Source organism: Aplysia californica, unplaced genomic scaffold, assembly GCF_000002075.1.
Source record: "Aplysia californica isolate F4 #8 unplaced genomic scaffold, AplCal3.0 scaffold00453, whole genome shotgun sequence".
Classification (NCBI taxonomy): Eukaryota; Metazoa; Mollusca; class Gastropoda; order Aplysiida; family Aplysiidae; genus Aplysia; species Aplysia californica.
Window position 1 is genome coordinate 84,097 of NW_004797723.1, and position 15,126 is coordinate 99,222.

The 15,126-nt window shown below is 40.1% G+C and overlaps 1 protein-coding gene across 1 annotated transcript; it reads right to left on the reverse strand.

Annotated features, from left to right (window-relative positions):
• Positions 1-31: 31 nt before the first annotated feature.
• LOC101863287 (TRMT1-like protein) lies at positions 32-10,794 on the reverse strand. Its single transcript, XM_013086299.2, has 8 exons — positions 10,645-10,794; positions 8,132-8,280; positions 7,591-7,831; positions 6,910-7,119; positions 4,368-4,558; positions 3,302-3,380; positions 1,731-2,261; positions 32-186 (listed from the first exon to the last, which is right to left on the reverse strand). Exons 1-8 carry the CDS (start codon positions 10,761-10,763, stop codon positions 51-53), a joined length of 1,656 nt encoding a protein of 551 aa, XP_012941753.1. The 5' UTR covers positions 10,764-10,794; the 3' UTR covers positions 32-50.
• Positions 10,795-15,126: the final 4,332 nt, after the last annotated feature.

Consider the following 15,126-nt stretch of genomic DNA (forward strand, 5'->3'; position numbering starts at 1 on the left):
CAGGTTACAAGTTGAGACTGCACACAAAAAGTAGGGTAAAAATATCTTCTTTATTTCTCGCACTGTGGCTGCAAAACATTGAGGAACTGGTCCACATTTGCCGTTGTACGAATGGCGCAAGGATCAAAGTGTGTGCGGCAGGCGAAGTAACCGCGGTGCTGTATGATGGTCACTAGTTGATCCAACCTGGAACAGAAACAAGGAAACAAAACACTGCCAGTACAAGTTTGCCATGAAGTGTATCAGAATTGGTCGCTTTTAAGCACAAGGGGTCTATCCCAAAAACTGCTGTTTTGAGAAAATCTAAGGTAAAGTTTTGTACCCTTGTTCAATTTCTTTAAAAGACAAGGAGAGTTTTCTCTACAACAAAACAAATATACACACCACTGAAACCAAACTTCTCCTATAGGTAGAGCAAGGCCCATTTTTGGTGTAGGTCAAAATTTCTGGAAACCCCCGAAATCTGGGTTAGCTCTCTTGTCCTAAAAATAAAAAGCGACCAATTATCAACATTTCTTACAGCAGTAACTGCTTGCTGGATAACCCTTTCAAACCGCTCCCTGCACACTACGCCACCAGTCTATATATAATATACATACATATGTGTCACAACGTGGTGAAATCAGGTGCTCGTCAATTTTTGGGCATGTAGAGTTATTGGTATCATCTGAAAGCTGATTTATTTGCCTTGCTTTCAATTAAATAAATATCCATCTATCTTGAATAGAACTCTAGATATTTGCGATTTGAGGAAGTGGGATCGCCTTGTTTCAGTGGTGAAATTTGTAATAAAATGGCCACCAAGGTTTGGTAACTCCTATAGCGAAAGAGTTCTAGAAAATAGAAAAAAATGACATATTTTGTGTCTTTATTAATCAATGTTTACAGTAAAATTCACGTAAAAATGTGTTTATGGACATAAAAGAGGTTGAATCAACCAAACATAAAGATTGGATAATCATTTCCAAACTGGCGGAAAAATGCCTGTTTCTCCAATTTCTCTATTTTGACGAGCGCTTGATTTCACCAAGCTACCTCACATATTATATATATTGAATTGAGTTAAAATACAGTAACTGCGTGTAGAAAGAGTTCAACATATTTAGGAGAAGTGTATCATCACAAGGAAGTAGACCAAAGGAAGAAAAGGAAAGTGTTGAAGGGAACAGTGAAAGTATGATCGAATTTTCTTGTGTTTACTGCATTGCCCCTGTCCAGGAAATTTGACAGTACCTTGTTTTGGGTATTCAAAAGCTAATTGACACAGTAAAGGTTAAGCAGGAGAGAGAGAGAGAAAGAGAGAGAGAGAGAGACTGTGAAAGTAAAATGTATGGCCTTGAGATAAAATAGAGAAAGAGGAGAAGGAAGAGAAACAAAAATAAACCACTAAAACTGCCTTACACCCACTATTGTTCACTCAAAAAGAAACTTAACAAAAATCTCTCTTTTTTTTATCGGCAACATTGCTCAAACTCAAAAGAATTTTCTTTTTCTCTTATAGTTTAAAGAGCATGCAGTAAGACCTTAGTCTCAGAATGCAATTTTCAAACACAAATGCAGTACATTTATTTGAATGAATTCTTTGGTCGATCATTGGTTGAAAACAAAAGCCTCATTAACATATTATAGCTGCACTTCTCCTTGATTTGATGAGAATACTCTTTTTAACATGTGAATGATGGACTCGTAAAGACAGATGAGCGGTGAAATGGAACAGAGAAATTACTCACTTTGGGATTTTCATTTTCTTGAGTTTATTCACATGTTGGTAAAATGGCACATTCCTCGCTGGTGTGAGCTGGGGGTCATCTTTGGAATCCTCAAACCTTAGTTTCTTTACAGGTGTAGGAGCATTCTCAGGTACGCTATCACGGGTACCTTTTCTTTTAGAGCCATCTGGTTTACCATCAGAAGTGACATTAGAAAAAACTGAACATTTTCCATCAGCTCCAGCATTTCCTTCCTCTACAATCTGGGCTGTTTCAGATTTGTCACCCATAGCCTTTTCAGCTCCACAATCTCTGTCTTTGCTTTGTACAGTTTTGTCATTTTGACCATTCGATGGACTAATACCAGACAACGCGCCTCCTTCCCTGCGGTTGTTATTTCCACCCCCATCGCCTGATGAGAAGGAGAGAGTAGCGCATACTGATTCACACTGCAGAAGAGAGACCAGTGTTGAGAATTTTGCACTGAGTCCTAGCGACTTCCCCTCTTGCTGCATCACATTCAGGAAAGTGGGGCAGTAAATTGGACCTTTCCTGAAACAAACAAATCGTATAAAGAGGGCATTAATTAAAGTAAAATGGCAACTCTTGGTGGAGATTTAAAAATGACCACTCACAACACAAAATAAGCCTCAATGACAGAGCATCATGTTTCAGTATACAAAACTGACAAAAATTTTGGATTTTCTAAATTTAGCAATCAAGAGCACATATAAAAGAGAAATCTTTGAGCCAGGAATTTTAGATTGCACTTTAGACACTAAAAGAGGGCCTGAACAACTCTCGTCCCAGCACCATGAGGGATGGAGAACATTTCAAATTGACCATCTGTCTTAGATTAAACTAAAAAGGGAGCTATTCAACATCAAAGTTCTCCCTGCAAAGTAATCCATTTTATAGCATAGCTGATTTGGCTGCATGCCAAGTAAACAATGTGAGAAGAATAGTCTCTTGTGGTTACAAAATTTTGCCAATGTCAACAATATTGAATGAATCAATTTCAACAAAGAAGACCTATATGATTGATCACATTTTTCGTAACTTTTGAGCAATTATGCAATGCTTTTTACAGAGAATGGTACCGGTATTCTTCAATTTCAGTTATCTGTTCAAAGAAGTCACTGTGTAATGAGCCTGAAACTATACAAATTTTAATTTCCTAATGCAGCTCGCTCATGCGCTTGAGTATAATACTTGGTTACTCAGAGAAATCTCAGCTCTCAGTCTATTATTACTACATAACAATTTTTTAAAACCCTATCCGTACGCCCTGGGGTCATTTTGTACCCCCGAGGTTGTATTCTTAACATTTTAGAATACTTTAAGTATGAAGATCTCTTTGATACTTTCAGTATTTCTCAAAAAATAATTTTGACAGACTGCTATGCAAAGCATACGAATCGGATTAACGAGTAAATTTCCTCTTTGGAAAGTGGTGGCACAGAGTTCCCCACGTCATATGGATACGATACTAATACACAACGTACTGATAGCGTTAAACAGAGAGAAAAAGAAAAGTGCATTGTTGATGTCAACCTTTTTTAAACTTATCAGTTATACTCGCAATTCCTCACCACATGGGTCCCAGCAGGACAGCAGTCTTGCCTGGATTCTTCTCTTTGCACTGGCAGGGCAGCATGCTGTAGGGATTCTCTGTCAAACAGACAATTGTGGTACAATCACTCAAAGCACAGTTTATTGTTGGCCTACAGGATGATGTTGGGGTACCAACAAACCACTAAACTAAAGTTTTACCTCACAATTCCTAATCAAGCTTTTCAGAGCAAAAGTGACTAGTAGAAATATATTTTTCGACAAAGAAGTTGAGGCTGCTTCAGTCGGGAAAGGGGCAAGGATATAAAAAAAGTAGCAACAAATATGAGAAAGCAACAAGTGGAAATATTCCACATTAAGGCACCTCTGATGTTTTAAGTCAAGAGCGTTATCATAATATGGATAACTCAAACATGTCAGGGATTGACAAATGAGTTTGACATATCCATACTTCGGGTAAACCATAATAGCAAAAAATTAAAGAGATATCAGTCCAGGAAAGGCAAATTGTAAAAGCTCTTTGTGATTTCGAGTTTTCTGTGTTTATGATGTGATCTGTGCCCAACTCTATAATGAAACTTATGAACAATAATTGAACAGTAATATTAATATTGTCCACAAGAATGGCGTTCTATTGTAGAAAAAGACGGGTCTCTATAATTTGAGAACATGTCCCCTCCTGCAGTGAAGGGCAAAGTCTGAGTCCATGGTTGGGGAGGGTAAGTAAGCACATAAAGTTTTAAATCCGTTGTGCAGACAGATGCTCATAAAAACAAAGCTGAGAAATGCGTCTCAAAACAACACACTCTTTTTTCTTCTTTTTTTTTTAGTAGAGGTTTTACGGCGCTCGCAACTGCATAAGGTCATATGAGCGTCAAGGGGTAGATGTCAACAGAGAAGTCCTTACAGGGAATCGGGGAATGGCCTAAAGACACTTTAGTCAGTTTTTTAGGTTTTACTCGACGTCTCGGCAAGACAGACTTTAGAAATGATCCCTAAAAGTATGATCTTACTTCAGTCAGTAGCACAGCCCCGAGGTGTTACACACTCTTTGACAGTAACAAAGACACACCAGTCAGCACATACCAACAGGTGCCAGTTGTTGCGGCATGAACACTCTCTCCTCACAGAACCGACAGTGCATCAGTTTACAAATCTCGTTGACTGACGATTCTGTAGCGGTGTGACCTCTGGTGACTTTGACACACACAAGAAGGAAGTCCTCCACTGCCAGCACATACTGAGGTACCAGCGCTTTGTTGTATCTGCCAGCTGATCTGTATGTTGTCAGGAGAAAAATACAACAGTCTGTTAACATTATCTCGATGTATTATGCCATTCTTGGAATCTACATGTATTGGAAGGTGGGTGAATTCCACACCCTCATGAACAGCCCCTAAAGCCAACAGAATTTGACATTCAGCTTTAATCATTTGTTTCTGTCTGTCTCGTTTTAATTTTCAATTCAGCTTTAATTTCTTGTGTTGTATGTCTATTTCTTTAATTTCATTATGGCATGTGTACTCATGCGGGTGTGGATTTGCCCTGCAATGTTGAAATTTTAATAAAGGTGAAAAAAAAAATGGAATGAAAATAATGGTGAAAAAAGGGAGTATCAGACCCAAAGTGAAACCGTGTCCTCTTTTTACATAAAAGTAGCCTTTATAAAACTTGTCTCAAAATCCAACAGCAAAAGTATGGTGTGGAATTCCCCCATCTTACTCAAAACCTACTCATCCAACCCCCAACTTGACCACACAGATCTGGGTCTAGCAAAGGCAGTACATGCCATTCATGTGGAAACTACTGATGGCCACTGCGGCATAGTGCACTCCTTTCACCTATTTTCACCTCTGCTTTGTCATAATCCGCATCCTGGAGAAATGTGACCATCATCAAGCTGAACCACAGTTATGTAAACTGAACCACAGTTATGTAAATTAAACACAGAAATAAATCTTGTAAAAAAGAAGAAACCAGTCCAAGTCCAAGATGCAACCATTAAGGGAATGGTTAGAACAAGACAAATCTAACACTACATAGCATGAAACAAAACTATAGGGGGAATGGTTAGGACAAGAAAAATAAATCCAATACTGAAAGACAATAAACAAAATTACAGTATAACACGGATAGCTCGAATTCATTGGGACCGGCCTCGGCAGTTCAAGGGATACACAGTTAGAGGGATATCTTACAAAGATAAAGAAGAAGAAGAACAAAAAAGGGGGGACTGTAGGCACAGTTCGACAGATGCGTGATTTCGAGTCTTCTGTGTTCGACCTATCTATGTTTTACTGTATAAGGGTAGATCAGAACAAAAGAATTCCAACACTACATGACAAGTCACCCATCTAAGACTAACCTGTCGAAAGGAATCCTCCATTCCCCCCCTCACCCCACCCCTCACAACCAGCCAGCCCAGTAAATAATGCAAGATGCCTTTGCCGTGGAGTCAGACTGAAACTAAGATGATGAAATAGATATATAATATATACTGGTAGATCTACAGTCAAACCTGTGTAAGACGGCCACCCATTGTCAAATAGAAAAGTGGCCGTATAAGACAGGTGGCCGTATAAGACAGGTGGCCGTCTTAGGCAGGACTGATCAAGATGAAGAAAACAAACCATTCCCATCTGAGGTCCCAATCGAAAGTAGCCGCGTTGTTGCTGTTTTTGTTGTTGGTGGTGGTGGTGGTTTGTATTTTGTTTGTAATTTTTATTTTGTTGCTGATTTTGCACAAGGGTGACAATATAACGAAATGTATCAGACGAGGAAGAGCGAGTGCCATGTTAAAACAAACACACGGAGAACGAGCGTCGCTTCTGTCACAAGTTCATGTTGACGTTCATTGTTACTTTGTTACAGACTGGGTAAACAGTGACCACTCATCTCACGTACGATTTGTGTTTGAGTTCTGGGCGGGGCTTATGGGTTATGAGGGATAACACGCTTACCTCACCAGCAGCTGAAAATTAGTAGCTATTGGTCAACAGTGGGAGGGGCCTACGCAACAAGATCGGTTGGAAGGACTACCTAATAACAACGACAGGGGATTGAATTATGACGGCTCACCCACAACGCCAGGGGCCAATGCACAATTTTTGACTAAACGTAATGGAGTCACTAAGGTGGTCGTCTAAGACAGGTGTTATTGCTTTGTGTGATAGGGGTTGTGTGTTAAAATCAAGTGTCCGCGGCCCCGTTGGACAGGTGCCCGTTTTACACAGTTCAATTATATAGAAAAAACGCAAGGGGGGAAATGGAAGGTGGCCATTTGTACAGATGGCCGTCTTATAGAGGTGGCCGTCAGTGCAGGTTCGACTGTACTTGAAACTCCAAATACAGTCAAAACTGTCAAAGATGGCCATCCACTCTTGGTGGACGTTTCACACAATGTCATTATAATGTAAAAAATACACAAGAGAGCAAATGGGAAGTGGCTGTTTGTACAGGTAATTTCTTATACAGGTGGCCGTTAGAGCAGGTTTGACTGCATTTTGATTCCCCAAACCATCTGAAAAGTTTCAGACAGATGCCTATGCCTCCTACCAACATCCCCATCATCCTTCAAAATGTCAACACAACCTGACTCCATTGTAGTGTTGTAGTGTAATGTACTTACGCAGCAAGGTCAGCAAGTACAACCCGAGCAGCCATTTCTTTCAAATATTCCGTCTTCATGACGTCCACTGCGTACCAGCGCTTCACAACATGCGGTGAACGGGCAAACATGGAGGAGTCGGAGACCACAACACACAGCATTCCTCCAGGAGCAATACTATGACAAGCTGACTCCAAGTATGTAACACAGTTTTTCCAAGCATTGATGTATCTGGGGGAGTCAGAAACAGAAAATGTGAAAAGCTGAGATTTTTCATCTGAATTATTTCAATGCTGTAAGACTTCAATTTCAGCAGATCGTATTACCTCAGTTGACAGTTCCACAACTCTTGGTTGAAAAAGGTTGGCAAAACAGTAAAGCCGCAATTGCTGCCAAATGATTTACTGTAAAGGTATAACATTCCTCAAATATTCTTTCTACTATTATATTTTGCATATACCCTATTACATCATTACTGCATACTGTTTCACATTCAAAAAATCTATAACTGTTCACTCATACTGTGGGTTAAAAAGATAACTACAATTGGGGGAGAGACTGTTCTTTAAGTGGTGAAATGCCAAACACCTATCAACACAAGTTCAAACAAAGACAAAAACTGCAGACCAAACTGAATATAACTCGTTCAGCATAGGAAACCTCAAAAATTATTATTCTCTGCACAGAAAAGATTTAACTCACATGTACTGAAAAGTCTCCATCATCATGACAGCTTTCGCATCTGCTTGACACACATGGACCTCACTTGTCCCTTGCTTATCGGTGGGGTCACCAGGAACTCTGCACCCATCAAGACAAAATTTTCTGGTGGTGAGCGAGTTTTCTTCAGCATTGGCAGTCAGCAGTGATACATCAGAGTGATCAGAGAGGGTCACACGGACTTCATCTCCAAGTTTTTTCTTCCACTGTAAACCAGTCACCCCTTCATGTGATGAAACAATCTTTTTTTAAAGTTTACATACACATGAAATCTTTCCCAATTAGGAAAGTTATTCTGAAGACAAAACAGAATCTACTAAAATCTAAAGTTACTCTTTATCCCGAACAAATGCAAAAGTTCTGAGCAGCTTTTTTTACTATAAAAATAACCGTTAATGCTGAAAATTAGCTTCCAAATTAACAGTTAACATCTATATTATAGTCTGAGAGACTTGATGAAAAGAAAGAAGTATGGATTAGTTTGGAACAATAATTCAATGAAACATCAATTGCAGATCCTCACCAGTGTTTGCAAGAGCATCAAGAGCTGAAACTAGAGAATCACATTTTTGCGTAGTTGAGTCTCCTTCAGCATTCTCAGTTTGCTGTTTGCGCTGGCTTTGTGCAGTCTTTGTCTTCAGCAGGGCTGACAGTGTGGCAAGAGAAAACTCTCTGTGATTTAAACATGTGAAAGCAAATTCTGTTAATGGCATTAACTTTCAAAGAAGGTAGATGGTCATGAGAGATAAAGTGTCACAAGTCACCCGATGCAATTTACAGCCACCTGTCCAAGAAAATCACTTGTACAAATGACCACTTCCCACCCCTTTGCTTTCTGTTCTCCCAAAAGTCCGAGAGCAAATATGTGTTTTTGTATGTGTGTGGAATACAGTGTTGCTATGATATGGGGTACTCTGGGATGACTTTGCCGAGGAAATAGGGTCTGAATGCGGCCATGTAATTGGTGATTGGTAAGAGGATTTCTGGAAGTGAAAATTGTTTGACTGGTTTGAGATGTGATATTGCAGTGTGAACAAGGTTAAAATAAATCTTTCATTGAGACGATTGAATATTGCTTCCACTCTACTTGCTTCTTCAATTATTGCAGTGTCACGGGTGTATTTTCTTGTTTCTGTAAAAACTGTGTTTGTTAATTCCTTGTATACCTGGGGATGGAGGTACTAGTGACAGTGATTGCCCACGAATGATCTGCTGTGGTATGCTTTGGGTGGGATGCGACGTTTGAATTACACTTTGCTTTAAAACCCTCATCCTGCGGGAGCCGGATTTATGTCGCCCGATAAGCCTATTTCAGCACCTCGCCTACGTTCTAGTCCCAAATCAGTGTAGCTCCTGGCTCAGCGCACGTGCAGCACGCATCCTCTTGGGTCCCAAGTCGGATCCCCATTCACGCAGGTCAAGTGTTTGTGCGTCAGTCTACTTGAGTTTGTGTGCGTTATTGGCCTTCTTCTAGAACCGCCTGCGTTGGTTCGTAATCGAGGAATACGTCTCATTCAAAACATGCCAAGTTGGCAGCTCTAGATGTTCGTCCAATGAAATTATAGAAGAAATTGACCCACTTAGACATGAGGAGCTCGAAAGGATAGTCAGGAAACAAGACTTCCATATAAATGTTCGCGGAATACGACTGTTCATCTTCGTCCTTCACATCAATCCCATAAATCAAGAGAGTATCTCCTGCCATATATATATATATATAGATCTAGATATACAGAAAAGAGTTTGGTAAGATTGTACTTTACCGGACCACCGGTCGGAATTACTTTCGCTATGGCGCCCTTGGTGCCTAGTGGCCCGCTATTCTTCGTTTCCGAGCTCCCCTACTCAGTTTTCTACGTCCTCACCCTTCGACTGCCAACAATCGACTGGCGTCTCTTACCGGGTTTTTCAGTCATCACGACCGTGCCACAGTGCCGTGCCCTTTGACCCACGACCCTGACACCTTGAGGCTAATTGGTCAATCTAATCATGTGGTCCACTATTCTTATTAATTTGCTCGCGACTCTGCTGGCTTGGCCTACTCCTGGTCCGGCAAAGTACAATGGAGGGCTAGAGATGCGCACGAGAGCTCATTTGCATAATTGCAACCCCCCTCAGTCTCAGCCCTGCTCGCCACTTGGCGAATATCTACCCCGATGGTCCGCTCATGTTATTGTTTTTATTATGTGTGTGTGTCTTTGAATTATTGTTGCCAGGGGGGCTAGCCCCCTGAAACCCCCCCTCCCCCCACTGTTGTTACATTGATATGTAAACACGACTGTCCGCTCATGTTATTGTTTCGCATTTGTGTGTTATCTTTAATATTTCCAGAGTTTTTCAGAAACGTTTTCCTCTTACTCTCTCACCTCACATGTTACTAATATAACCGGTTTTATCAGTTTCGAGTGAAAGACAAGACAGAGCGGAAAGTAGATCTTGGTTACGACAACGAAAGTGGCTATTCTCACCCGCCCGGAAGTTCACGCAAGATCAACTCCTCCCCTCTTCTCTCTCTCTGTCTCTTTCTGAATACTGTCTATCGGTGTGGACGATCAAATTGACCAAAACAAAGTTAAAAAGTGATGTTAAATTTTAAAACACAAAAGTAAATTAATTTGGTTGTCTACAAAGATGCTACAGCTATTTAACTTTTCGAATCGAGCCGAACTACGCGGGTCGCCATTTTGTTTTGCCCAGAAATTCTCGCGCTACTCCTCTCTCTCTTTCTCTCTCTCTCTCCACTGCCCACAGACAAAATTGTACGCTTTTAGTTTTTAGTAAGCTACAGTTGTAATGGAACGTTTGTTCACGGCACAGAATTCTACAATTTTTCTGTTATCACAGTGTAGAATTCTGTGGTTTAGGGTGAACGCAAAATTTGGTGAACGCGCACCGGGTTAGAATAGCCACAAGACTCGCCTGCACTATTCTCACTCCGGGTGAGAATAGAGGTGGCCTACGACAACGTCGATTTCAAGGATCATCGTCCTTCACTATTCGATAGGTGGCAAGTCATAAAAATAGTGTTATAACTACCTGAATATTTTGAGTTTGGGGTTGAAGGACTTTGCTTTCGACTTCTGTTTGCCTTCTGCAAATTTTTTAAATTTTACCCCAAGCTCTTCTTGCACAGCAGATCCCGTTTTATCTTCCATGTTGATTTATTCAGCAATTTTGTTGTGGTGATATAGGATAGTTTACAGCAGTTCAAAAATAAACATCTATTATTTACTATGGAAACGTGTTCACACATAATTCAAAATTACGCGTATTCGCTTGATTTAAAAGCCACCCACCCAACCATGCACACACACACACACACACACACACACACACACACACACACACACACACACACACACACACACACACACACACACACACACACATTGAGGTGGGGAATAGGGCAGAAACCAAAGGTCTCTCAAGTCTCTGTTCTGAAGCACATTAGGCCTTAGGAGTCTAATAATTGGCAATTGGTCGCTTTAAGGACAAACGGGCGAACCCAGATTTCGGAGGTTTCCAGAAATCTTGACCTACGGTACACCAAAAGTGGGCATTGCCCTAGGCCTTCCTATAGAATAAGTTTGGTTTCATTAGTGTGTATATTTGTTTGGTTATAGAGAGAAAACTCTCCTTGTCTTTTAAAGAAACTGAATAAGAAGGGTCCAACAACTTTACCTTCGATTTTCTCAAAACAGAACTTTTCGGGATAGCCCCATTGTGCTTAAAAGCGACCAATTATAGCAAGTGTATTCTAATGCTTTGAATATCTGCACAAAACAAACGTTCTATTAGCTCTAAAAATAGGGCAGAAATAATACTAAGTGACCATAGCCACCCACTGACATTAGAATTTCAATTATCGACCCGCAATAAACGATATAATCTAGGCATACAGCCTACATTTATTTCCAAAAAAGCAAGAACAGACAGATAGATTCTATCATATATATATATATATATATATATATATATATATATATATATATATATATATATATATATATATATATATACATACATACATACATACATACATACATACATACATACATACATACATACATACATACATACATACATACATACATACATACATAGAAATACATTCGTACCAGCTGCAGTGGGGTTACTGAACACACAGTGCTACAACTACAAAAGAAACAGAGAGAGAGAGAGAGAGAGAGAGAGAGAGAGAGAGAGAGAGAGAGAGAGAGAGAGAGAGAGAGAGAGAGAGAGAGAGAGAGAGAGAGAGAGTTTCGAAGCGGGTTGTTTCAGCACGTGAAACATGCATTTACTACATGATATCCTGTCTTGTGCGTATGCGTGAGTGCACCTAACCGTTGTAACACCCACTTCCATTGTAAACGCCCAAGACAAATTTCTCCCTGCGATATGAATAAAGATTGTCATTGTCGTTCTTTATTGTCATTTCCAGTTTCCTTTAAAATAATTGTTCTTGCATTCTGTTAGGTAAAGGGCTACCTCGAACTTCCTGGTATTCTCTTGATTTCCAAACCCGTGTTTCAGAAAGAAGAGCGTGTCTGCATATTTGTAGACTTAGGACCTACTTGGTATGCATTTCAGATAAGAGTTAAAATGGGGGGGGGGGGGTCATTCGCTAATAATGTGTTGCCTGCTATTATTAACATTGCACTACACTAGACAAGAACAAACCACCCTCGCGCCAAACAGCCCACACGTGTTCTCGGTGAAATTATGCACAAGTGACAATTAGAGCTTCGGGTGACAAGCCCAGGTTGGTCTTTTTTCCTAAGGTAACAACATGTCGGCAGCCAAGCGCAAGAAGTGACTAGATCTAGATCTATATATATATCCACTTTTCACAGTTTCGAGAAAAACGAGTTTGAAATTTGGACGATTTTGAAATCTCTATAAATAGATCTAGTATACAATTTAAAAAAAAAAAAGAAACGGTAATAACTGGATACCGTTAAGCTACGGCTTGACCTAGATATTTAAACTACAGAGCCAAAAGAGCGGTTTAAAATCTCACTACATGTACCAATATTACAAATATCGATTTCTACATTTGACTAAAAGTGGATATTATACTTATAGTCACTCCTTGCGCTGAGCCATCGATGTGTTCCAACAAAAGAAAAAACTTGTTGTCTAGAGCAGTAAGATATTTCTTTTTAGCAAAATAAACAATTTAAGAGAAAAAAATCCCGCGGTACAGCTGAAGATACCCTTGCATTGCATGCTCTTCTTGTTTCTCGTTTAAACACGGCTAACAACATTACATGTATACTGGGTTAAAACAAATCTTGAGTCCCCCAAGGGAGTTCGGAGTATGTACTGTTGTAGGCTTACTTCATTCAAGGTGTACATACATCTTATGAAGGTTATGTTGTGGACAATAGCACGGGTGGCTGGTGAGCGTTGTGATGTGGTTTGCTTCTTCTTCTATCACTTATTACATGTACTTTCGTCCTTTTCAACCCTCCTTTTTCACGTTTGTTACTCTCTTATAATACATGTATAAACTCTTAGTCTTTTACATCCGGCATATCACCTGAAGTGTTGCACGTGCAGTAAAACCTCTATCAAACCAAACCAACTAACTGGGGTCTCAGCATCATACTGAAAGAAGTGAAAGGGTTACTTATGTTACAGAATGTTCCCATCCCTATCATTCATATACCGAGTTTGAGATGAGCCAGAGAATAGATGGGTGGTTGGCTGCAGGTGTTCTGGTGCAGTCTGCTCCCTCTTTCCTTTAACTTAAAAAAATATATCGTCCTTTTTTGTGTTTGTAGCTCTCTTGCAGCACCTCTAATCTTCGGCAGTAATGACTTAATTGTGTTGCAAGTGCCCTGAAAAGCTTACTAAGACTAAAGGATGGAGCTAATTCTGTTAATTCTCCCAAGTCTATGAGAAAAGGGATGAGCACATGGGTTACCACAACCATATGAAAAGAAGTCGGTCCGGTAGGTGGAATGGAAGAAGGGGAGTAGAAGATAGTTTCTGGGAACATGCTTTAGTATATATTGAAGTAGGGCTATGACACTGACGGGTGAACATCAACGTAAGCAGAATCCAAAATCTTATCTTTAAAATAAAAAGGGGGGGGGGTCTTATACCTATAGATTAGTTAAGAAGAAAAAATGGCTGATTTAAAAAACAAAACCAACGAATGCATTATACTATACAGTATGCCACATGACAAAGGCCTGCTTCAGGTTCAGTGATTTAACATGTTTTCAAGTCCATGAAAATCAGCAGGCCTGCAATTTTACAGAGCTTCAAGTTCAAGAATCAGAGGTAATACTAATGGCAATGGGCAAGGTCACATTTGGTCTGTGGCCATGCTGTTTTTTTCACTTCTATTGCAGCCACCTTACATCCTTTTCTGGCGATGATATATTTGAATTGAATATTTCGGAACAGGGGGGATTCAATCATTAGTTATTATTATTAAATAAGCCTAGCAATTATCACAGTTTGAGTTTGTTAGAATAAAAAAGAAGCACATCAAAACAATAACGGTTACTTACAGCAAGACAAAAAGACAGAAAGAACAGGTGGAAAGAAAAGTAGAACCTACACTGTACCAGTATGGCACCCTCCAACCACCCACACAATCATTAGAAAGAAACCTAAACGGGTAAGCAGTAAAGATTGTATACAATGAAGGCCATTCATATCGAGATACCTTGAAAAGTTTTCACTTTCAGATGGCATATTTTTGTAATTTAAGTTTAAGTTCACAGAAACACAGTTGCATTTCGAATTCAATTGACACCAAACATGATTTTCGAGGTACCAAAAACCATCAAGTCAGTGGTTTTTCCCTATTAATAATGTTTCCATTGTCTGAGACGGGGGTGCTCATAAAGTCTTCAATACAAATATACAATAGACACCCCTAAAATGGGACCCAACTTCAAATTGGGCACACATTATGTCAATACTCGCAAAGTTCTTGAATCTAAATTTTTTGGCGGGCTTTCTCTTATGACCTCAAAAAACTACTTCTGAGAACCCCCTAATATTGCAGAAACAAGTAGTCGTTTCCACCTAAGATCCCACCGCTTACGAAACAAAAATGACTGTCACGTCGCCGGCTATGGAAGACTTGCCCAGCCGGTGAAGCCGGAGGGTGGCCCACGGACGAGTTCAAGTAGTCGGAAATTTCGGCAGGAGCCGGAAAACTTTCACCCCTGGATCCCAGTTCGCTTACGTTCCCAGCTCGCTTAAGATCCCGCTGTTTTAAGAAAACTTAATTTTTACTATACAAAAGTCACCCCTAAGATCCCGCTCTGATTCACTCTAAACTCTAAGATCCCGCATTTCACATCACAATTTGCGGAACAAAAACGCGTGTGGGCACAGCCAATCAACCAAGAGTGAAAGGTTGAGATCAATAAACTGTCCGTCACGTCAAAGATCAGCCACTATCGCGAATGCGATCACATACACATTGTAAAACTAGATGAAGCGATATAATGTTTGCCCCAGACGGGATCACACTGGGATGTGAACTGACCG

Bases quoted from the DNA above. Each gene is read 5' to 3' on its own strand.
- LOC101863287 (XM_013086299.2), bottom strand. From the start codon at position 10,763: ATGGAAGATAAAACGGGATCTGCTGTGCAAGAAGAGCTTGGGGTAAAA. The intron at 8,281-10,644 runs GTAGTTATAACA...TTTAAATCACAG, and splicing joins CCCAAACTCAAAATATTCAG to AGAGTTTTCTCTTGCCACAC. The intron at 7,120-7,590 runs GTGAGTTAAATC...TGACTCCCCCAG, and splicing joins ATGGAGACTTTTCAGTACAT to ATACATCAATGCTTGGAAAA.